This window comes from Myodes glareolus, chromosome 4 (genome assembly GCF_982192425.1).
Source record: "Myodes glareolus chromosome 4, mMyoGla1.1, whole genome shotgun sequence".
In the NCBI taxonomy this organism is placed as follows: domain Eukaryota; kingdom Metazoa; phylum Chordata; class Mammalia; order Rodentia; family Cricetidae; genus Myodes; species Myodes glareolus.
In genome coordinates this window covers 118,615,195-118,640,870 of record NC_142029.1, presented here as the reverse complement: position 1 = coordinate 118,640,870, position 25,676 = coordinate 118,615,195, and the positions used below count along the sequence as shown (strand labels likewise).

The 25,676-nt window shown below is 39.7% G+C and overlaps 2 protein-coding genes across 3 annotated transcripts in view; one reads left to right on the top strand and one right to left on the bottom strand.

The window, feature by feature from the left end:
* The window catches only part of Pdgfd (platelet derived growth factor D), a 216,450-nt gene that overhangs the window by 82,196 nt on the left and 108,578 nt on the right, over positions 1-25,676 (top strand). The gene's annotated exons all lie outside the window — the stretch shown is intronic.
* Positions 10,692-12,518, bottom strand: Ddi1 (DDI proteasomal shuttling factor 1). Its single transcript, XM_048429248.3, has one exon. The coding sequence runs from the start codon at positions 12,276-12,278 to the stop codon at positions 11,082-11,084; it is 1,197 nt and encodes a 398-aa protein (XP_048285205.1). The 5' UTR covers positions 12,279-12,518; the 3' UTR covers positions 10,692-11,081.

Genomic DNA, 25,676 nt, shown 5'->3' with positions numbered 1-25,676 from the left:
TCCAGTAGGAGGAATGGCCCAGATGTCTGAGGTCTACATCCAGAGCAGTTCAAAGACTGCTTCCTAGGATGATCAAGCCTCACAGGATACTCCAGTCTTTACTTGATCATAATTCTAAATTTTCTTTAGGTCCCCATAAGATTATCAGTGCTCCCAGTCATCAAGAAGTAGCCGGGAAAACTATACCCACATTACCCCAAAATAGGCTATTGATGTTTGCCTTTGTTTAGAATGTTGGTTGCAAGTTGTTATGGATAATGGTCAGTAGAAAAGCTAAACAAGGCAATTCTATTCAGAGGTCTTGTTTTAAAAAAGGGGGGAGTGTTGTGGGACAATGGCCTGTACCCTGTGACTTGTATTTTAAATAAATGCTGATTGGCCAATAGCCAGGCAGGAAGTAGTGGCAGGGCAACGAGAATTCTGGAAATAGGAAAGATGCAGTCTGCAGCCATCACCCAGATACAGAGGAAGCCAGACACAGAGCAATCAAGATGTTAATGCCTCTCTGAAAAAGGTACCAAGCCTTATGACTAACACAGACAAATATTATGAGCTAATATAAGTCATAAGAGTTAATAAGAAGCGTGAGATACTAGGCTAATCAGTTTATTATTAATGTATACCCCTGTTTGATTTCTTTGGGACTTTACAACTGAGGGAACCAAACAGGACAGGTTAGGACAGGTCAGGACAGAACCCTCAGTCAACATACATGTGATCAATCGCGAACACAATCCCCATCAGAACCATGTAACATCTCATTAGTGTAGTTGGTTTCTATCCTTTGTATCTTCAGGTAGAATTGGTCTCAGAATTATTCTGAAATTTAGTTACTTTTTTCTCTCTGCTTCCTGTCTTGTCTAAATGATATTTCATACCTTCTCTTGACCCGTTATTCAGCCCTCTGTTCTCTTCCTCACATATTTTCTTCACTAAGAAGCTGGGTGAGGGAGCAGTATCTTTCACATCAGCTGGCCTACCTTTGAACCCCAGAGTCCCTTTCAATCCCAGCTCCTCCATCAGAAACAAGGGCTGTGCCTCTTGAATTCTCCTCCTTGTCTCCTTCAGGTCCCATTCTCATGTGATTATTGCCATTAACTTGGAGCCATACTGGACTACCATCATAGCCAAAGGAAGGTTCTCACCCCTTCCTCTGTTCCAGTATTTCTGCCTCCACTGAGTTTCTTTCTGAATAAACTCTCCCTGTTCGTCCTATACCTCACCAGCTTCTCAATCCCTTCACACCAAGAGCTTCTTCACCCACCACCCCTGAAAAACCAGTCTCAGAGTTAGCCACAGCTTCCCTTTGGCTTCTGTGTTCAGCCCCATCTCTATCTCCTCCCTGAGTCTGATACAGTGAGTACTCACAATGTCCTCATTTGGTGTCTTGGTTATTTTTAACCTCATCATTTTTCCTTCAGATCTGTTTTGTCTTCTGCACAACCAGAGGCTCTGAAGTTTTCAAGGCCCAATCTACAGATTTCTTACTTTTGACACAGCAGCCAGTAAAAGTACGTAAAAAAAAAAAAAAAAAAAACCAACAACAGAGTTTTCCCATTTTCTTAAAACCGATGTAACTTCATAAAGGAAGTTAAGACAACTTTTGTTTTAAACCTTACAGATTCCATTCAGTCCCATCTAGATTATTCCCTCTACCCACGCTTTTGTCTCTCTTGACACTCCTTATTTGATGATACTCCAGCTTCTTCCCCCTGCAATGTTCTTGGCCAGACTTGTGAATTCCTCCCTCTCATCATCCAGATTTCCCTCAGTTGTCTCTTCCTCAGGCATTACTCTTGTCTAAACTTTATTCTCTCTTCCTTTGTCTTCTATTCCATGGCAGTCCTAACTCTGGTCCAGTATATGTAGATTTACTTTGTACCTGCTCTGTTGAATTTAAAGGCTATCACTGAGAGGTAACATAACAGAATGAGCTCTGGTTGCCTGGTTCTTGAATATCATCTTGTAGTTTGTTGGTCTGTGTCCACAGACAAGTCACTTCATTAATCCATTCATCAGTGACCCAATCTTTAAAATAAGCATGTTTAATAAATCATTCACTTGGTAAGAGCTGAGTACATGACAGATGTTATTGCTAACTGATTTTTTTGTTTTTATTTGAAGCTTTTGTTTGAAAATAAGCTTCAAGAGTAGATTATCTATCATTTTATAATATGCATGGTGTTGCTCTCAATATCTAGCTATGAAGTTATCAGGTGAGTGATGGAGAGGATTTATGTCTTGAGGTTCTCCCACACTGCATATATAACCTCCAAACAGTTGATTGAGTTTATTTGTAATGAGAAATGACTTAGAACCCTTGCGAAGTACAGAACATGTTCTGTCAGGCTGCTTTCCTAAACCTTCCAATCAATTAATTTTCTCAGAACTTCCCCTGTGTAGACACCATGGAGGAATAAGTGGAAAACCACAGAATGTATGTAGTGAACTAGGAAATTGCAGAACAATGAGCTCAGAGCACTGGCTTTGCTATTCATGGGAAAAGACAGCTGAAAAATGAATGAATGTCAGGATTAGCGTTATGATCTTTTTTTTATTTTATTTTTTTATTTACTTTTTTAAAATATTTATTTATTATGTATATAATATTCTTTCTGCATGTATGCCTGAAGGCCAGAAGAGGGCACCAGACCTCATTACAGATGGTTGTGAGCTACCATGTGGTTGCTAGGAATTGAACTCAGGACCTTTGGAAGAGCAGGCAATGCTCTTAACCGCTGAGCCATCTCTCCAGCCCTAGCGTTATGATCTTAATACTCACCTTTATATCTTTGCTTTTAGAATATTTTAAATATTCTTGGGAAATTTAAACATTCTTAATGTTTTTTATTTAGGGTTGAATTTTTAATTGCTGCCTACTTAAATTTGCCTGGATCAATGAATTACCCTTAAACTGAACATAGCTAAGGAAGGAGACCTTCAGAGCACCAGAGAAAACTGCTGAAGTATAACCAGATATTCAGAAAATGATCCCTTATGAGAATCCTCACAGTTGATTCCCAATGAGATGTTCCATATGAAGCTAAGGAATACCCCTCTCCAAATGTACACAAGGGTTCACTTGTGTTTTGACAGAGAAGTAATATAGCACAAAGTTTCTGTCCTGCCTGACCTCACAGTCCCAAAGAAACACACTGATGTTTATATTAATTATAAACTTTAGGCCTATTAGCTCAGGCATATTATTAACTAGCTCTTACAAGTTAAATTATCCATAATTCTTATCTATTTTTAACCATGTGTCTTGGTACCTTTTCTCAGTAAGGTGTAGGACCCCGCCTTTTCTGTGGATACCCACATCCGATCCAGGCGAGCGCTTTCCCGAACTTGGGCCCACGAGAATGGACAATTGTCCTGAGGGTTTGAACAGACACACACAAAAGAGACCTTGCTCACTTACCAAAGAGTAAATGGCAACTTTATTAAACTTAAGTCGGGTATTTATACCAGTGGGCAAGGGGGATCAAAAGGGCAAGGCTTCCTCCCATCAGGAGCAGGAGAAGGAGATTACAGGCCCGGTGCCTCAGGCAGAATCAGCTGGGAGGGGCAGGCTATGGGCCCACTGCTAGAACCTTGATTACAGGTGGAATCACCATAACAAAGAGAGCCAAATTCTTCCTAAACTATCCCCTCAAGCCAGTGCTAGTGTAGAATCTCCAGGGAGCCGGAGGTCACAGGGCCCTGCGAATCACTAGGAAGAAAAGGGGAAAGACCTTGGTACCTACAGTAAGGCATTCTCTTCTTGTTTCCTCTGTGTCTAGACTGCAGCTAAATCTCAACCTTTCTGCTTCCCAGAACTCTCCTAGTCTGGTTGTCTGATTACTGGCCAATTAGCACTTTATTAAACTAATATGAGTGACAGATCTCTTATGTTGTACAAGAGCATTATCCCGCAGCATTTCCTTTTTCTTCATTTCAAAACAAAAATTCTGAATCTAATCTCCATTTTTTAAGCTTTTTTTTTTCTGACCATCATCTATAACAACTTGTAACCAACACTCAAAATAAAGACAAACATCCATAATCCATATTTTGGGGGAATGTAGGCGTAGTTTTCTAGAATACTTTCTGTTGATTAGGGCACTGATAATCTTATGGAAATCTAAAGAAAATTTAGGATTATGGTAACGTCCTGATTAGAGTATTCTGAGAGGTTGAATAATCTCATCCAGCAGTCTAGAAGCTGTTCTGGATGTAGAACTCAGAGGAAGCTGCAACAGAGGTGCTCTGAAACATTGGATCATGTGGGTCAGCCACTCCTATTGAAGACTTTTCAGGGGTCTTCCTTGATTAAATATTATTTTTCTTAACCCTGAATGAATTACATCCTCCAATTTCCTGTGAAAACAAGAACTAAACTTTTTTTCTAAAGTAACATATCTTTTGTCTTAAATTTTGAAATCAAGGCATTTTCAAAATATATAGGTTGGATTAATCCAGCAGCATTTATAATCAAATGACTTTCAGCAGCTGCTGCTCCTTCCTCAGCAGTCAAACAACTCAAAGACAACATAATACCATGCAGTATCTAGATTCTCTGTGTGTTTTTCCATCTTAATGTGACTTTTTTTTACTCTATTTTATTTTATTATTTAATTTTTGTTTCTTTTGAGATGGGTTTTCTTTCTGTATCTTTGGTTGCCCCAGAATTTACTCTGTAGACCAGGTTGATCTCGAATTCATAGAGATCCTCCAGCCTCTGCCTCCCAAGTGCTTGAATTAAAGGTGTGCACTACTACATCCAGCTACTCTATTTTTTAAGGACTTACTTTCTTTACCCTTTTTCTTTTCTTTCCCAAGCCTGCATATATTTTTACACCCTGCAAACCATTTAGAGCCTTTTGTTGTTGTTGCTGTTGTTTTTTTTTGTCTGAATGTTTTTATTGTATATCTTAAGTTTTTCTGAAAACATGAGTATTTAATCTGCTAAGCGGCATGGCTAGAATTAAAACTGCTGCCTTGGTGACTGACTCCACCCCATTTCAGAGTTTTCTGCGACTCTAGCTTCATGGCAGAGGTACTGGAGGGAACCATGTTTATTGGCATATCTCTGTGGAGTTTCTAGGTCCATGCCACCACCAAGAAGCTGCTCATAAACACCATTTAAGTGTTGGTGGCAGAACCTCTTCAAAGAGCTGTGTGGTTTTCACTGCTAACACTGAGTCAGGAAGCCTCTCTTAAATGAGGAATACCTTTGCTCACTGCCAACAGAGTCTACCGGAGAAATGAAATTACCAAAAGACTATGCTTGGCTCTACTCTTGTCTGTCTAGAATCTTTTTTTTTTAACCTTTCCCAGGCTTTATGAGAAAAGTCTTGCCAAATGTTTGGGTACCATTTACTAATGGCAGAGTGGCCATGCTGTCTCCTCTTCGCCTGTCAGAGCTCTAGATGATCTTCCTTAGACGTGCATGTGCCAACCTTACAAGGGTACCCTGCAGTTATTCTAATCTGCCACTTTGATCCAAAATCCAGAGTGTCTGGTGTCTCCACCAAAAGACACCAATCCCCCATCAATTATTGGGACTTGCTCTCAGACATCACTTGTCCCTTTTGTTGGTAGCCCAATCTTTAAAATTTTAGAAAATGATGAAAAACTACATTGCAGTATAAATTTAAACTTGCTGGTATGTGCAGATCTTTCTTCATTGCTAAAATATGCCTGGAAATTTTCCATGGGAGAAAAATTATAAAGGATAGTATCAATATTTTTTGTGGAAACTTTTTTATTATTAATAAATGCAATTTAAAGTGAATCAGAAAGACCAGATAAATGGTATGGGAAATATTTGTGTCTTCATCAAATGTAAATTGGAAACTTGGTAGAAAGCTAGCCGTGTTTTTATTTTCTGTGCCAATGGCATTTCCATAGCAGTGCTGTGGGAGTCGTGATGTGGGGGACTCTGACAGCACCAGCCTTGCCATATGGGGACATAAACTCCTATGGCTATGGAATACCAATGGGATCGTTTCCTGTCAATTTTTGTCCTGAAGCCCAAGTGATAGCATTTGACAGTGTGTGGACAGAGACCATTTCATTTCTGTTTCACCCTAATTGCCCATCTGTTGCTTGAACTCTATGTGATTATTTTTGATAGGAGCCTATACCACTGCTTCCTCAAATTCTTGTAAAAATCATTTCATGTCACCTAATTTTGAATTCTTGATGAGCTACATGAGGAACAAAGTTCTTAAACAGCGACTTTCAAAGTAGGTAACAAATGCATTTTGGGTAAATTTATGGCATTCCATTGATGATCAATTTATCTGTGCACTCAGGTTCAATACTGTGGAACTAAGCTCGTTCTGTGCTTCTGGTTGAAAAGGAAAGTATTACTCTGCAATTGCATTTTCTCCACATTGCTTATCACACCAAATGAAATAAGCTGACCTGCTTTCCTCTGCTACCATGGCAACATGCTAGTCTGCTCAGTTTTCCTTTACCTACCAGAAACTGCATTCTGCAGTGCAGACCAGAGACACATGGGCTTTTTACTGCCCTTAATCAGTTATCCAACCAGTCTGTAATTTTGCATGCCAACTTCTGCCTGTAGAATCATCTCTCTGTTCAAATCCTTTGTCTCCCTCCAACTGTCCCCATTTCTCCCTGGTCCTCACCCTCCCCTCCACACTCTCACGGTGATTTAACATAAGCATGAAGGGGCCGTCACTCTTTCTGCTGCTTCAGAAATTTCTGCTCTTTAAAAAAAATACTCGTTCAAACCCCAAATTTAGAACACTGTAGACCAATTCACTCCGTCCCTATCAATCGGAGGGAAAAATTATATAATTTGATTGCTGTTTCTCAGAGCTTTTGAGTCATTTAAACGTTGTGTCTGTTTTTAGTATCTTGTGCCTCTTTTTTCTCATATTCTTTTGTACTCATTCTAGGGCTGAGTTGTAAAAATTTAAGGATTTTGGTTGAAACATTTTAGACTACTTATACTAAATTATCTTTACATTTCTTTAATAATAATGTTTTCATAGAATTTTGAAATAATTAACTTTCTCCATCCCTAAAATATTTGACAGATTATTTCAATCAGATTGTTTCTTTTATCCAAATGAATTAGTATTTCTTCTTATTAATCTTAGTGTATGCACTGCAACAATGGAACCTTTATCACAGACCTCTACAAGTTTTCATAGGTCTACAGAATGGCTGCAAGCATACTTTTTAAATCTACTTGTAATGTTTCATCCAACTGGCCTGCATTACCCAGGTCTGAGGAGTTGATGAGGCTAAAGGAATAGGAGGAAAACTTTTGATTGACTTCTATAAATACTTTTTATAGCAGCATATCAGAAGCACTTCACAACTCCACTTGGTTAAAAGTTCTTGAAGGGTGTGCTCTGTGGATTACTTGAACTTAATTTTTATGCAAATATCAGCATTATTGTTAGCTTAGACAGATGTATTTCAGTTCTCTTAAGATAACCTTACCAATGAGTGATTAAGTCACATTTGTCAAGTTCTAACCTATTGGTAGACTTTCCAATGCATCTGCTTAGAGTTCATAGCACCGTCAGCACTAAAAATCAGTTGCTTGAGGACACCTAAGTACACCTAAAATTGTACTTGGCATATAGTAGATCATAACTATCGTTCTGTGGGGCAGATCTGTTGTGCTGTGCTGTGTCTGTTTCGTTGGTTACCCTGCTCACCAATCAACATTGGAGTTTATATGTTCTTAGTATGTTACTTTGAACTTTCTAATTCCTGTCTTGGGGCTTTGATGTTTTCTAAGTGTTGTGATATCTTATATTTTCTTGTCTCTTTTTATGGCATGAGACAAGAACAAAATTCACACATCCTCAAATGTGAAACACTAATTTTTTTTAACTTAGAAAATTATTGTATCCCTTGTCACAACAGGAACTTGAAGAGGAAAACATGTGAATTAATATAGCCTTAACTACTCTCTTTGTGTTAAGGGTTTTTTTTTATAAATATCTCACATAGTAAAATTTCAAAATGGTGGTTGAGTTATGGAGCAAGAATCTGATGGATCTGGGTTTCCATTCCATGGTAACTGTTGGTAACTGCTAACCTTTTATTTGAATTCAACAGTAACGTTATCAATTAGCAGTAGAAAATATGTGCTCTGCCCACACCTAAACCAGAGCACATCACTCCCATTGACTTTAACACACAAGAAAGTCTTCTTCAAAATGCTAATAATGCTGTACATAAATAAGCTCCATGATAACAAACTATGAGCTAGAGAGATGGCTAAGAGGGTACCAATGCCTTACCTATCAGGTCTAGAGTTCAGACACTAGTGCCTACCTCAGGACACTCACAAAGGAATGCAGCTTCCTGTTCTAAGGATGTCATGCCCTTCTGGCTTCTATGCTTCTATGGCACTTAAACACACACACACACACACACACAAACACACACACACACACACAGAGAGGTATGTACATGCAAATTAAGTACGAGTAGTGTTTAAACAAACAAAAGTGATTCCTACTCTTCTAAAAGCAGAAAGCTAGAGGACAAGCAGCCGGGGGGGGGGGGCGAAGGAAAGAAAGATGAGAAGGGCATTTATCAGTGTGAACATACTATTACATAATAAGTTGCAGCAGACTTACCGTATGACCACCCATCTCATTAAGTGTGACTTGCGAAGAAAGAAAAGAATGTGCAGCAAGATTGGAGATGTAAAGATTGGATTGTAAACAATCCTTCATCTTAAAGATTCTGTGAATTTTTTGAATGACTTTTGTAGACTAGAGAGGTCATTTGATGTTGGAATAGATATCATGTGACATTCTAATGCTAGCATATTTGGTACTGGCTCTGATTGTCTTTCATTTGTAATTACAATTCATTTTGAGTGCTGATTAGTAGCACAGATCAAAAAGACATTGGTCCACAGATCTTTTAACAGCTCTGCTGAGTATAACACTTTACACGAACATAGGTAATGTTAGAGGAGCGGGTGTGGAAAAACTGCAGGTGGACTTATTTCAGAAGTACATGATGAGCATAACCAAGAATCAAGCCAAAGAAATTAAAATCTGCTTATCAGAGAGGATTATTCTTTCTTATAACCTTTAGTAACTCTTCAAATGACTTAGACCTTGCTTAGTAAACAAGATCACACTGATGTACTGGCCACTGTAAAGCAGTCCTACCTTTGAAGCAATTCAAGGATGATGGGTAGAAGCCTGAAGTAGATGATTTGTCTATGTGACAGAGAGGAAAACCCAGGGCTGGTACTCCTTGGCTTTTAGAGGATTGATATAATATCAATATTTTTAACTTTTAAAAAATATACTGTGTATGTATTGTGAGTATATGTGTGAGTGTATGTGTTTGTGAGTGATATTCTCAGAGGCCAGAAGAAGGCACTGGATCCCTTTGGAACTGGAATCATGGTTAGGTGTGATGTGAACCATCTTACATATATTCTGGCAACTGACCTGGTAATCTGGAAGAGAAAACAGTGATCTTCACACAGAGCTATCTCTCCAGCCCTATAACATAAGCCCTTGTAGTAAGTCATTGCCCCCAATCATTTCCCTGAATCTGATGGTCTCTGGATCTGACTTTTATTCTTAGGTGTTTTAGGGAGATGTTGAGGCAAAGAGTTGTATTTTCCACGTTAGTTGTACTGAAAGTTGGCTTTCTTCAAGGAGTCACAGAGCAGAAAGGCCTAAGCAGATGCTTTCAAGATGGCCTAACTGAACTAGACATTAGAGTCCTAGACTGTGGCTTATGCTCACCTTCCAAGCCCAGCACCATACAGACCAAGAAGTGCCAGAACTAAGACTAAACATTCAACACAATTTTTTTTTCTTACAATTATTGCTTTTTCTTTAAGGACAAGGAAAGGAACATGCCTTGGGGATTTCAAACCTCTCCATCGAAGCATATCAAAATTAAGTTTGGGGGTAGACTTCATAAGCGTGATCAGAATGGAATCTGGAGGTAGAGAAACCATAAACCATAAAGTGTCATAAACCTGGTGTGTATGTTTTCCCAAGTGGGCATTTAGTAATGTTAGCTTAATAAGGGAGTCAAATCTGCACCATTTTCCGGAACTTTCCTCATGAAAACAAATGTGAAAGCAGCCATATCTGTGAGTATGAAAATAATTCAGGCTAGGTATGCTAACATAGTTGATTGAATGTTGTCAGGCATGCACAAAGGCCTGTATTTGCTCCTCAGCACCACAAAAAATGGATGTGCTGGCACATGCTTGCACTCGCAGCACTCAAGAGGTGGAAGCAGGGGAATCAGAAGTAGAAGATCATCTTTAGGCATACCTCAAGTCTGAAGCCGGGTTAGAATGATGAGATACCATCTTAAAAAGGTGTGTGGAGAGATGTTCTGGGGGTGCTGAAGATATTGCTCGCTCAGTTCACTGCCTGGTGCACAAACATTAGGACCTATGTTTCCTTTCTAGCATTCACTAGAAAAAGATGGATAAACTTGCTAGATAGCTACACTATTGCAACACTGGGAAGGCTCCAGATTCAGTGAGAGAACTTGTTTCAAAAACTAAGGTGGAAAGCAGTTAAGGAAAATATCAACTTTTTCAATCTCTGGCCTGCACTTGTGTGTGCACACTTTCACACACACACACACACATGCACACAGACATGCACACACACAGACAGCTGGGGTAATACAAAACTATTGTTAATGTTAATGTAAAATCATTTTGTTTACAGGTCTTTGTAATCTGAAAGAATGGCTTTTTTCCCTAGGAGCTTATGCAAAATTAGCAGTCTTGGTTTGAACATGTCCTCCATGTAATCTGACAGGGAGACTCATTTTCCCTCCACTAGATTGTTGGGAAACCAACTTGAAGTTTCGGCCCCTCTCCTGGATGAGGTTCAGTGATCTGGAGTGGAAGAATGGACCCACACATACACTATGTTTAACAGTGATGACTTACATAGCCACCCATCTGTGTACTCAGTCACAAGGCCAAATCTGGTTGCTAAGATGTTTTTAATGATGGCATTGCCAATGAGCTCATATCTTCTACTTTCCTGGGACCTATGGCTAGCTCCGTCATGGAAGTGGCTTATATATAACCTGATTCAATGCTTTTTTCGTGCTGGACCCTTGATTGAATGCTTGATATTGCCTGCTACTTCCTTGTCTGAAGAGTCTTCTTGTACAGTTCCACTCACCAGCCTTGCACACAAGGGCAATTCTCCTTCAGGAAGAAAGTGTGTCTGTGTGCCGGTGGTGCCAATCACCAGCACATTCTTCTTTAAGTCGATGGAACACTGATGTCTTCTGAGCATATCCAGCCCTAGAAGAATATCCATGGGCTGCTCCTCCAGTATGGAGAAAGAACACTGTAAGAAATCACCTTCAATCTGAATCTGAGCCAGATGAACTCGGCCCACAATTCTCTGTGTGCCCACTCCCTTAGCAACCCCAGCCCATCGCCGGTCCACCAGTCTCATAATGTTACATCTCTCAGCACAAGCTTGGCTCATGATGGTCATCTGGGCACCTGAGTCAACAAAAGCCTTTAAAGGATGCCCATTCACTCTGCAGTTAATATAGAGCATAGCCACTTGTCCAAAACTCTCCGGAGCCTCTTCCATCGCTATGTTCATATTTTCTTCTATATTCTGCTGTCTAATTTCTTCTTCTATTCTAGCCTGAGCTTCCTGATCAAATGGGTCAGCAGAATAAAGACGAATCATCTCTTGCTCTCTCATGGCCCTTTCCCTCTGCTGCTCCATCAGGACCTGGGAAAATGTCTCAAGGTTTCCACTAAGCAGAGCTTCAGCCAAAGCAGGATTCCGTTCCTTTAACAGGGACAGATCATGGGGGTTGGAAAGAAGCATGCTGCGAATCAGAGCAGGACTGTTAAGATCCTGAGCATAGGTCATATTCTCTCCAGAGGCCAATCCATGGGTTTGTGTTGATGGTATCCGTTGCTGTTGGTGATGCTCGTGTCGGGAACTTGTTCCTGCCACAGCTGATGCAGTGAATTCTGCCCGAGGCTGATTTGGAGTCCTTCCTGGAGCCTGAAGTCCCACATTGTCCTTCTGAAGTAGTACAACCATATCACCATCTTTGAGACCATAGGTACCCAGCGAGCAGTGGTCATCTGTGAGGAGCTGCTCCATGTAAATGAACTGAATCTCCTCGGCAGGCACACCAGACTCAAGCTCACAGAGGACTCTGAAGTTGCAGAGCTCAAAGTCAGGGCTGACCTGGAGGGAAAAGGTTACCTCTGTGAGGTCCCTACGCACACAGTATACAGTTATTAGCATGGTACACACTCAGGAAAGCCACGTTGGCAGAAAACATCTGATGGATCGCTGGCTGACTGGTGTTGGTTGGGGTGAATGACTGACTTGCCTCTCGCACCTTGGTACGAAACTCATCCAACTCTCAGAAAGGCAAAGCCAGTTGCCAGAATGGAGGCTGCCTTCCAGCCCCAGTGTCAGCTGATGGCCCCATGGATTCTCAAGGTAACAAGTCCATGTGTGTATGTGCTGCTTGGAATTTAGAATGTCTGTTTCCATAGAAATAGTTACTCAAAACTAGTGGGTTCCAGGGCTGGATCTTCAAAACCTACTTGATACAGCCTATGTAGAATATCTCAGTTCTCTTAAACATGCTACTGTTCAGGCTGTTAGCTGTAGACCTTTATTTAAACGCTTGTTCTTGTCTCCGAAGTGGTGAAACAGTGAGGATGTGATGTGGACATAACAAGACAATGCTGTGTTGTTAGCAGGACACATATGTGCCTGCCACTGAGGATAGATGAGAAATCGTGACCTGAGGGAGGGGGCGTATCGTTAGCACTGACAACTGTACAGAGGCTGTATCCACTAAAGAGGTGACAAGCTGAATGTGGAAGGAGGAACATTTTCTGGGTGAGAAAACATCATTTCAGACAAATTGAGAGACAAAGAAGAAGAACAGTAACTTATAGTAGGAAGAAAATGGAAAGGAATAAAAAAGATTTGAGACACATTGTGATTGTTGTTGTGTTTCATTTAATTGACATAGGACAAGGGCTGCTTGCAGTGTATGAAGGATATGGGGCAGCAAAAGAGGCACTCAGGAAGTTGAGAAGGAGATATTAATAAAGCTTGAAAACTGAAGACTAAGTAATAGGGAAGAAGGAAATGGGGTTAGATGGTCCCGTTTGATGTGGGTCCTGTCAAAGACGAAGTTTACATGCAAACAGAAATATAAAGTAAAAGGCTGGGTAAAATTGGCCATTGCCTAGACCATAGACCACACGAGGGAAATGGATCTCTGAGGAAACTAGATTGACATTGACTCTGTAGTAAAGTGCAGGGCAACCCAGAAGCTAAATATGTCTCTCTTTGACCCTGGGGCACAGCAGCCCCCACCACCCAAACATTCACCTACCTAAAAGTAGAGAGTCTGAAGACAAGGGTGATTGGGTAGAACTCCTGTGTACACATTTTTCCTCTCTTGTAAACTGTTCTGTGCTGTAAAGAGTTCATGGGTCCATGGGGCCTCTCTCCCAGGTGTCTACTTATGAACCAAACAGCAGTCACAGTCCTGAGTCAGGACCTCATCCGTATTTAGGAGTTTTCAGCTGTGTCCCATTATTTAGAGGCTCTTCTATCAGCCTGAAGATTTTTTTTATTTCTATTTCTCTTGTGCTTGTCTCAGATGAAAGACTATGTATCACTTTTTGTTCTAATTACGTCAATGCCACCATACTCTTTCCCATATATTATGGATGTTTACATAATGCATAACAGGAAGCTGTGAATGATATGAAATGCATTCTAAAAGAGGGCACATGCATACACACAAATTGGGGAGGTTGGATATGAGGAAGAAGCTACAGTACAAGTCTGAGGAGCATGAAGGAAATCACGAATCAGGAGAACAGATATGACAGATGCTGAGATCTGTTGAGGAGTAAGAGATTCCTGAAAGAGCCAGGCTTAGCGAGAAGAGGGGTTGGTTATGTGGTGCCAGATGATGAAAAAATAAATCAGAAGGAGAGGAAGGATGTCCCCGTTTACAAAACTCTTCAATATGTAGAAATATATAAAAATTTTTTAGAGAAAACATAACAAAATATTCTGGGAAGAATATTAATTATATAGAGCATTTTTGCTATAGATGTTTAGACCTATTCAGGCATTCAGTTTCCTTTTCATTGCTGTATGTGTATGTGTGTTCACATATGCATGGGTGCATAGGAACATGGTGGCCAGAACTTGCAAATGGGGTTTTGACTTGACCACTTTTCCATTTACATATTAAGGCAGAATTTGTCACTAGGACCTAAGCTTGAAGACTCAGGTATTCTGACTGCCCTAGCAGAATCAATCCCTTGGCTCCATCCTTGGGGGCAAGGATCATAGGGTGGCAACCAAGCCTGTTTGGCATTTCTTTGGTGCCAGGATATTAACTCCTGGCCTCACTGCTGTGCTGCAGGTGATTTACCCATAGAGTCATCCCCCAGTCATTTGATCTCTTCTCTGTCTCAGTAGTCCTTTGTTTTCCCAAATCCAGTAATGGCTTCTCGAATATGGGAGCAGCTGTGATACTGGACATCTTGTTCAAGCTCTTCTGCTCGAGAAGACACTAGGAAAGCCTGTATGACTGACATTCAGTGATTTCTCAAGTACAGATGTTACCAGTATTGTGTGTGTGTGTGTGTGTGTGTGTGTGTGTGTGTGTGTGTGTGTGTGTTTGTAAGCAGCTGAAATTATTTTTTGTAGGACAAAAGGTGTTTTTCTGTTGGCATTTTTTCTTTTCTTTTGGTTTTGGTAAACAAAAGTTGAAGGTTTACATTAAAAGAAAGTAATATCTTTTAAGTGTTATCATTGACTAGATACTAAACAGGATAAGCTTTATGGAAGCTTGTTACCTTGCTATAATTATTTAGTTTTTGTGGTGCGTTTGCCTTGATGCAGACTTTACTCTCTTACCTTCAACCCATAAGGAAACCTCGTGGTCTGGCCAGTTAATTCTTATCACCCGTGAATCATAAGAAGGCAGGCTTTGCAGGAATCATCTGATTCAACCACCCATCAGATGTTTAAAACTTTTTCACAAAACAGCTGGAATCTCCAAAGCTTAACAGTCTCCTCAGGCTCGTCGGTATTCCTGGTTTGTATATTGCTTAATTCACTGACTTTACTCAGCAGTATTGGTGATTCAAATACCAGATGTATACTTTTCTTAACTAAGATTTTTAATTAAAAACATCATATGATTATGGAGTAAACATGGAAATTATAGACACTCCTAAACACTAAAAATGTTGTAAATTTGCAGTGAACAGGTGCTGTTGGCTGATGGCTGTAAATCCGTACTGCACACACAGGTGCTGTGCACTGATGGCTGTAAATCCACACTGCACAGGGGCTGTGGACTGAGACTGTAAATCCACACTGCACAGGGGCTGTGGACTGAGACTGTAAATCCACACTGCACAGGGGCTGTGGACTGAGACTGTAAATCCACACTGCACAGGGGCTGTGGACTGAGACTGTAAATCCACACTGCACAGGTGCTGTGGACTGATGACTGTAAATCCACACTGCACAGGTGCTGTGGACTGATGGCTGTAAATCCACACTGTACAGGTGCTGTGGACTGATGACTGCAAATCCACACTGCACAGGTGCTGTGGACTGATGGCTGTAAATCCACCCTGCACATGTGCTTGTGGGGGACTGATGGGCATTGGGAGCTATCCAGATGTGCACATGTACCTAACTGGAGGTTACTGCAACTTTTTCCCCAGGAATACTTTAAATATTCCCTGAAATTTATTTCTTGGCAAATGTAGCATAGAACATAATTAAACCTTGCTTTGTTAAGTGAGACTTCTGCACAGTCTTGTGACTATCATTCAGAAAATTAGCTCTCATTGTATAGCCCAAATACTCAAAAAATGGGGCGAGAACACTGATTTCACACTAGCTAAGGAAAAAAGATATTTTTCTGTAATAAATCAATGATAATAGCTCTATAATTCACTTCTTTTTAAAAACCTAAACGCAGTGCTTCTCAATCTTCCTAATGCTTTGACCATGTTGTGGTGACCCCCAACCATAAAATAATTTCATCGCTACTTCATAACCGTAAATTTGCTAATGTTCTAACTTGTAATGTAAACATCTGCTATGCAGGATATCTGATATGTGACCCCTGTGAAAGGATCACTCAACCTTCAAAGGGGCCGTGACCCACAGATTCAGAATTGCTGCCTTAATGCAACATTAACAACAAAAGCTCAGCTAACTAGTGGTCCCACAATCAATTGGTTTTTAAGGTATTATATGTTGCCTTACAAAGCAAAATAAACATTGGGTTTATTTTTGTGAAAAAATAGAATGGCTGATTAAAATTTGTTTCAATATGAAGCAAATATATATATGAATAAAGCCTATTTAGTACTTATATTTGCTTACTCTTTTTAGAGTTTTTCTCTTAAAATGTGCCTGAGGGTTCGGGATGTTGGTCAGTATCAGGTAAGTTGCCTGGCTCTAGGAGGCCCTGAGTTTTTTCCCCAGTACTCCAAAAGAGAAGTGTGCCGACGTAAGTTCCTGAGTTCAGTTCTCTAAGACCAGTGCAAAGCTGGCTTTCCTAGCAGTTGTCTGGAATCTCAGCCCTCCTAAAGTAAGCTGGGAGTCAGAAACAAGAGAGTCCCTAGAGGCTCGGGTCTAACTAGGCTAACATATACTCAGAAGCAAACACCATGAGATCCTATCTCAAAGAAGGCGAATGCAAGGCTTGACACTGGAAGTGGTCCTAGAATCACCACATACACATTCATAAACCCACACAGATGTATTTACACATGGACATCACACCCACACACAGTTACGAACAAACACACACAGATATATGCCAATGGATATCACACAGACAGCCCTCCAAACAAAAACAGTGCCTAGCATTGCCTTTACCCTGTAATCAAGACTTAATAAGAAGTTAACTAATCAATTAAGAGTTTTATAGAAACTTAGAAAATAGGGGTGTTGCTAATGCAGTGCCTATAGATTAAGATCTGAGTGTTCCACTGTTCCTCCAGTTGCTGTAGATTAATGCAAGATGTGTTAGAACCACCACGAACCAGAAGCATGTATATAATCAAATATCTATTTGCTAGATACACTAAAAAGAGAACAGGGTTCGTCTCACCTGTCTTTGAAACAAACACCTAAAGACTAAAGAGATCCATAAGCAGATATGTAACTGAAGAAGACCATGAGACATCTCATCAGGCTTCAAGGAACTCAACTTCAATCTGCTCTTTATCCAGTGCAAGATTAAGACAGAAATTCCATGCTTGTGCACATGCAGGAAGCGGTAGGGGAGGAGAGCCTGACAGGAAACACGAGTGAAAGTACACCTGGAAAGGACAATTGAAAGATTTCGCTACTTTCCTGCAAGGAATATTTCCATGGTCACCTAGATTGCTGCCCTTTATAAACCATTATCAACCCCCCATGTCTGTCTCTTGCTGTAAATGTGTTAAGAACACTTGTGCTTCATGTGCCCATGTTTTTTCATAATCTTTAAATTGTAGTAAGGATGTTATCTTGGTCTACGGGGCTCATGTCATGTTGTTAAGACATGGATATTAATTATAAATTCTGAAATAATCATTTACAATTTCTATAAATTCATTGCAAGTTTAAAACACATAATGAAGGACGTTTGATGGGTGAATTGATGTTTATTTATTTGAACACTTTCAGTATACTTAGGAGAATGTTCATATGGACCTCTTCACCATATATGGAAAATACATACACAAAACTAGAAGGGCTAATAATGAAGTCTTAATACATCGAATTCATCTTTATTTAAGACAAGCATTCAATCTGGTTTTGGTTTACTTTATCTCGCTGTCCCGTAATCTCCTCATTTATAAACGATAGACTCTGACATTTCGAAATTCCCATTCGGCCTGATCAGAAGTTCTAACATGCATGAAGCCATAGCAACTTACGTTTCTTACATTAATAGAAATGTCTGAACATTTTCAACACTGTATTCACGTGCCCACCTGTTCTCATGGGAAGGAAAACACTTATAACCCCTTGTGGTCTTAATATTCAGCCAAGAAAATAATGCTTCCCGGGCACATTTTGGGGGCCTCTCTCTTTAAACACAGGAACAAAAGCTTGCACAAGCTTAGAGAACGCGTCAGTATGAGGACAATGAGGTGTGAACGTCAGAACACTCATTACATCTTCATTATAATTTTACTTTTGAAATTTTAACTCTGTTACATTAAAACTTTTCCTGAGTTATTTCCATCATTAAATTTTTCTGTGTCAGATTTCTTGCCTTGCTCAACCTTGAATTCTGCAAAATTCCTAACATGTCTCTTGTTCATGATATATGACAAGAATAGGACTAAATAACAAAATGAACACAGATCTACAAAAATGAGAACAGTACACTTGACAAAACTGTTAGTAAAACCTTTCACCTACCTCCACGTACATTTCCCACTGACGTCAGACCCGCGCTAAGATATGAAGGTAGTTTTATTTGCTGGCTATCCTAATTGTTTATTATTCAGAGCTTTGTCTTCCCCTTGCCCCTCCTACCTCTCCTAGGAAACAACTGGGAGACAATACCATTCCCTGAAAGCCTTTTGACTTAGTTTCACAAAGTGCCCAGAGTATATGGACAGAATGAGTGATGGATGTTTCAGATTTGAAACTTCGAGGTGGTGTGACAAACACATATTAATTTTTTGGGGTGACTATTTGACGTCTAATTTCCATGAGCGTGAAATGAGCTGGGGACATGAGGGCAGAGGGAAGAACGGGAGCCAATGTCATCCTTCAAACAAGTTGTGCACTAATGGAGATAAAACCCATGCATGCTGAGCTGTGTTATAGAATAGAAATTAGTAACAGATGTGTAAGAAGTGCTGGTTACTTAGAGGAGGCAAATGTATTAATTGGGGGTGTGTGACACGCTGACGACAGTTATTGGAACTCTCCAGACTCCTCTCCTAGAACTGTCACTTAAGGACTCAGTCACATCTGCATTTGCATTGTACCTACTTGGGTTCTAGTGAAAATGCATATCTAGATGTATCACACAACTTTCTTGACTTTTTGTTTGGTTTTGTGACATGTAAATTGTTCTGTCCATGTTTTCCCTGTGCTTGATATAACTACCAGTATGCACTAAGATAGCAGAATTGACAAGAAGCAGCTCGTCATCCCCACACCAGTGTTCATCACAGGTACAAGCATAGAGGAAGCCTGTGTTTCCATCTGATTGCTAAAGTCATCACCTCATAAACAAAGACCCTGAGTCAAAACCTGAGCAGGTCTCAGCTCATCCAATGAACATCGCTGAAGAATCCTTCAGTCTTTGCCTATGTGCAGCCCATCTCTCTTCACTTCTTGTCTTCTCTAGCCAGCAGGGGTATTCTATTAGCAAAGAGGGAGAGGCTTCATTGGGACTCCCTCCACCACCACCACCCCCCGCAAAGTCATTACAGATGCTTTACATTGGGATGCATGTGATTGTTAAATATCCTTTAATTTTGAAGAAGATTCTAATGGTGCGACATATTTAGCAATAATATTAAAGAGAAGTATCTGAAAGTGGACAGCTTTGGTGGTATGTCTGGACCTTCACCTCTGAAACATAAGACTCCTAACCTTTCACAACAAAGCAAATAGCATGAAGTCTGTCCAATCAGCAACTGGTCAGAACACTTCCAAAGTTATTGCTTGGCAAGTCCCTTCATTTGTGTGACATGCCAGACCTTTGAAGAATAGTTATGTATACTGAAAGATCCCAAGTAAATAAGAAAAGGTTCGTTGTCACCCCAGACATAGACATTTGGATACTTTACAAATTACATGCATGAGAAGTACTGCTTCTGTAGCTGTCTCGTAGAGGACAGAATTCTCTTAGTGTTGATTATGTGGCTGTCCCCGCTCTCAACAGCACCTGGGCTAACAGACTGCTGTGGTAATTAGTATGGCTGAAGCCCATCTGCCTGTAGAATTTCCGTGTATTCCAACAATGAAAATCAGAAACAAAGCTTAATAAATAAATAAGAGCTTCATTTTTTAAAAAGAAAAACATGAACCAACTCACTTCTTATCTGTTCTCCCCAGGATATTGAATTTAGCATCCTGGACACGGCAGAGTTCTCAGAACACTGGTATGATGACAGGCCTATGGAATTTCTTATTATTAGGATGGTTCAGTTGAACAATGTTCATGCCTCAGTGGACTGTCTATCCTGAGAGATGTGGCATAGAGTTTCCTTAACCATCCACTTTTATACTATTATTTCCATTCAATCACAAATATTCTGTTTGACACACCTCCTAACATGTGCCTACCTATTGATATAGTCTTGTGTACTTGGTGTAGGGATAATATCCCTATACTCTCAGAGTATCTCTTTGGAATATGGGAACTAAACAGAGTGACTGTGTACTCGGACTTCAAAACCAGGAACTATAAATGAAATAAAGCAAAATGTCTTAGGCAAGACTAACAAACTATTCCTGAGTTTTTCCTTTTTCTGCATTTAAAGAAAGCATGAAACACTGTTAACTTTTATTTTGAGTACCAACTGCAGTGTTTTTTATCTATAATGGAGAGCTGCAGTAGGCCTGGGGCTATGAGACACTGGACCCTATGTTCTAAGGCTAACCGCAAATTACTATTTGTGAAATAAATGGAATATACTGACATTAGAATGACATTGAAAAGTGAAGTCCTATTACAGTTCAGATATCTGATACAGGCATTAGGTTCTGAGGCCTTGCTGTGGAGAAGGTTGTACTTGAGACCATCAGCACTTGGAGCTGCAGCAAGGCAGCCAAACACAAAGATAATGATAGAATCGAAGAACTGTTACTTGAGTTTGTAACAATGGATATGAAGCAAATGTCTTCAAAATTAGTGGTGAGGCTCTACTTTCCTTGTTAGAATTATAGGGAAGATGAGTTTTTATGGAAGGACTTTTTAAATCTACAATAAATAAGAACATACTAGATAAAATATATCCAATAAAAGAATATTTCATACTTTAATGTAACAGATCTAAATATCATACCTTACCACAAAATACTTAATATCTGTTCTTTGAAAATAATGACTTGATCTACTTGTTTTATCCAAAATAAGTCTATAAAACACAAACTTTAAAAATATTACCTTATGCAAAAAGGCGTGGTACTATGTCCCTTGAAATAATAATGTTCTGTATCAATTATAGTTGTGAAAAAAAGCTCCCTGTACATCTTGGCACAAACCCTGGAGTTGGAGCAGAGATACAAATCAAAGACATGCAAGGCCCTTACATCAGAAGAGTAGACACTAAGTTCTCGGGTTCCTCCCTACTTACCTACAGGCCCGTAACCCAGCAATACCTCTTGGAGCTTTGTTATCCCGTTACGTAAAACAATAACGATGGAAACAATATCTTTTCCAAATGGTCTGTGTATGGACTCTGTGGTCTGTTTAGCAGAGAGCTGTGAGAGTACAGAACAGCAGGCGCTGCCCAGAGGAGGATGTAGAAGCTGCTATGGCAGGAAGCCAGCCAAGGGGAAAGGCCAAGGGGCTGAGCTCTGCACGCATTAGCCTCACCAGGGCTTCTGAGAGCCTCTGGACAGACTACTGGGACCATCGGCAGTCAGAAGATGGTCAGGAGATGTGGACAGGTCTCCCAGGAAAGAGAGAAATGGGGAGACAGACAATTTCTTTCTGCTCCTCGGTGACTGGATGCTGCCTGTTCCTGAGAAAAGCAGTATCAGGGAGTGGAAATGCTGTGGCTTCATGATGTTTCTGCTTTGGGAGCAGCACTGCTTTCTGCCTCGTACATTGCCCCAAACCCACATGAATCCCTGTTTCGGACATATCTCTATGTCTAGAATATTTGTGTCTCAATTTCTTTATCCTTTGAAGTTTCCCAAGGGGAAGCTGTTAGCCATTATTCTGATCTTGGTACTCCCAAAGAATGGTCTGGCCACATGTCCAAGATGAACACTGCTTTTGAGGAGACACGTGCTATGACTGAATTTGGCATGGCAAGTGGAGTCACATATTTTATACATTGTGTTGATTTCTTCTAAAATACTCCCTTCTAGCACTTCGAATTATTCATGTAAAAAAGCAATGGATTGGGATCTCACATCATCAATCAGAATATCCATGCTTAGATCAGGGTGTCATGAGGGTGTGTAGCTGTGTCCCTTGGATTGATTGTACACATTCCATGGCCATGCTCCCATTGCTGCTCTGGATTGACCGCTTCAGAGTCAAAAGTGCCCTAACAAAAGGTCTGAGAATTTTGCATGTTTATTTAGTAATTCTTTTGCACAATCAAAGGCACCAGGCAGTCTCTTTTAGTCTTTCCTAACCCACTAAGTCCAATTAGTGCTGCCTGTGTCTGTACAGGCATCCACTACAGCATGGAAACAGTACCAGACACCACACATTTATAAAAGAAGGGTCCTTCCTCCCCCATTAGCTCCTCAATAAGGGAACAGGGGCTTCGAGAGCATGCCCTCAAGTGTGTAACTTTTTTTGTACTTTAAAGAATAATAGTGTTTATATCTTGCTGATGATCAAGAAATCCCTGAGGTATCGATTCAGAGGCTCATGTCACTTATGATCCTGTTAATTTGACAGTGTAACTGAGTAAGAACGTGTTCCGCATTCTACACACAGCATCTTAAAATCAGGTCTTCTGTGGAGACTGAACAGATTTGACACTTATGTTTGCAAATGGGTAATTTGTATGCACGTTTTTGACAGAGGTCGCAGTGTCTGCCTCATTGTTTTGACAATATTAGCAAACATTAGAGACTCAGTTCAGCGGAAGTTATTTGCATGCAATTTGAATATCAACCCACTGTGGTTCTTTGTAAAAAATTACTATTCTCTGATCATTTGTGCTACATTTGCAATGTCAGCAAAATTATGATAACTGGATTAGAATCTTTCAGTTTTCTTCATATCATATAATGTTGAAATACATTATTGAAGCGCAGGTTCAAGGATATTAATGACCTATTTGTTCCTAGTCCTCTACTAAAACAGATAGAAACCTCATTTTCACGCTAAATGCCAAACTGCATTTTGTTTGTTTGTTTTTTGTTTCTTTGAGACAGGGTTTCTCTGTAGCTTTGGAGCCTATCCTGGAACTAACTCTTATAGACCAGGCTGGCCTCGAACTCAGAGATCTGCCTGCCTCTGCCTCCCGAGTGCTGGGATTAAAGTGTTGTGCCACCACTGCTCGGCCCAAATTGCATTTTTTAAGAGATAATAATGCTGTGGAGTGCAGAGAGGGCCCTGTCCTTGATCAGGCGATCTCTTACCATGGTAGTCTGATTAATGTTTTACATACAACACACATGTTATACATGTGACACATATGTTAAAGTTTAGAGGTGCTTGTCTAAAGCAAGGGTACTTTGAAGAAATGTTTATAATCAACACTAGTCATTTCCAAGTTTTATGCTAATTTCTTAACTTTGCTGGACTCATACAATAAAACAATTAATATTAGAGATAATTTGACTTTTATACTTATAGGGAACTTGCTAACTATTCATAAAATAAGTCCAGTGATGCATATAAAATACAATAGTCTTTCTGCCAGCCGGTAAAACTCCATGTTGAAGTTTGTTATTAAAATAAGATTTCATTCTTAGAAGTGCTGAGTGCTGTGTCTACAGCGTATTTACTTTATGGCTCCATAATGTGCTCCTTATCACAAGATTGTTTTATGGAGTATTAGGCCTGGACAGTCATAGAAATGTTGCAGTTTATCAAAATGGATCAATATCATGCTTTTATATACTAGAGTAAGATCTCTTGTTACAATTGCCAATGCTCTTTTCCCCGGGTGCTCAAATTCAACACTTTCTTAATGCCTCCCGGTAGCAGTGTTTGAAGATGGTGCTGTGACTCTGCCTTTGGTAAATGAATGAACAGAAAAAAGCCTGAATTGCAAAAAAGATTCTGAGACTCTGAAGTCAAGAGACACAAGGAGCTGCAGTGAGCAAGAACCCTGAAGCTCAGCGCACACACAGAGGCCGGGGTTACTGTTGTTGGGATTGCATCACCTGCAGGTCTTTCTTACAAGAGTTCTGGGTTACTTAACTATACCTTTTTCCAGAAGATACTTGAGGTCATATCTGCATCATAATTTTAGTTATATACAAAGGTTCAAAAAGTGGGGCATTCTACTCTAGGGAGTCCACACACACTTGAAATGCCTATAACTTGTATTACGTTAGTTCCTACAGAATTTGACTGTGGTTTCCAAGTCAAAGGTTTGCGTATATATGTTCTATTTCTTTGAGCAAAATTTGCCCCATTTTTTTTTTATTTCTTGGCTCTCTGAAAATATACACCAACAAGCCTTCAAGAAAATTAGCTAAAAATCTTTACCCTTTATATAGCCATTATCCAATGGGATCCAGGAAATTTTAATAGCACCCAAAGTAGACTACACATTCCAGTGTGTGTTTGATATATGCCTAAATGTAAATATTTGTTAGGGTTAGACACATGTGCTAAATTTTAGCTTAACATAGCTGTCACAGGAACTAAGGCAAAAAAAAATAACATGTCACTTATTTTTGTAAGTTTTAAGGTCAGCTTGTTCCTTTTTTATCACATGGTTGGAACCACATGTTTTAGAAGTAGACATTAAAAAAATTAGAGGGATAAAAATCTATACCTTGTGAGTGGCACAAAAAAAAATAGGTATGGTATGGTGATGTGGTACTTCTGAACAATAATCATAAAAGCATTCTCCTTTTAGAAGCAGTTCTGTTTGCCCAGTCTATTCAGACTGTGTAAATTAATGTAGCAGCCTTCCAAAAGGAGTTCAGTCAAATACTAATCTTTAACAATATTACGAGGGAGTCCATTAAGTTAGAATTTAAAAGCATACAAAAGTAGGTGATCAACAGAATCCACACTGCAAAAGGAAACACTGTACTTGCCACTGTGCAGCTATTTTAATGAAACAAGATGAATACATTCAGTATATTTTAGACTACATACATTCTGTATTATATCAAACTCCTACTGTGTAGTAAATAATTAAAGTCTTCTGTTATATGCTACTTTGAAACATTCTTCATTCATTAATAAAGCATCTCGTTGTGTGTTACTTTCTGATTTTGTTGCTTGCTAAACCAACCAGGGTAGAAATTCAAGAATAATAGTCATTTCTATATATTGGAGCACTGAAGAGGGTTTTCAGCACATGTGAAACTAGGAGGTTTTAATACTTGCTTGAATATGCCATTCATAGGTCACATAGTCATCAGCACTTTTAATATGCTTGTGATCAAAGTGTATATATTTTTCTTCCAATAACATCCATTTCAATAGCCCTGTCTGTCCTAAATTTTGAACTATATTGTTATTGTGTATCTTAGTTAGCTGTTAGCATATTGAGCTATGTAGCAACCATCTGAAAACTCGGCAGCTTTAACTAGAAATAATGTATTCTTTTTCATATCTGGTGTTAGTGTGTTTGATCAAGCTAGTATAGCTTGTATAGTGCTTGCTCCTCTCTTCAAGCTAAATCTAGACCTACTCTGTACGTGTACTCTGACCCTGCTCAGTAGAATGTCCTGTCCATGACACTCACGAACGCTCAGAGATTTAAATGAGAACACTGGAGAACCCTA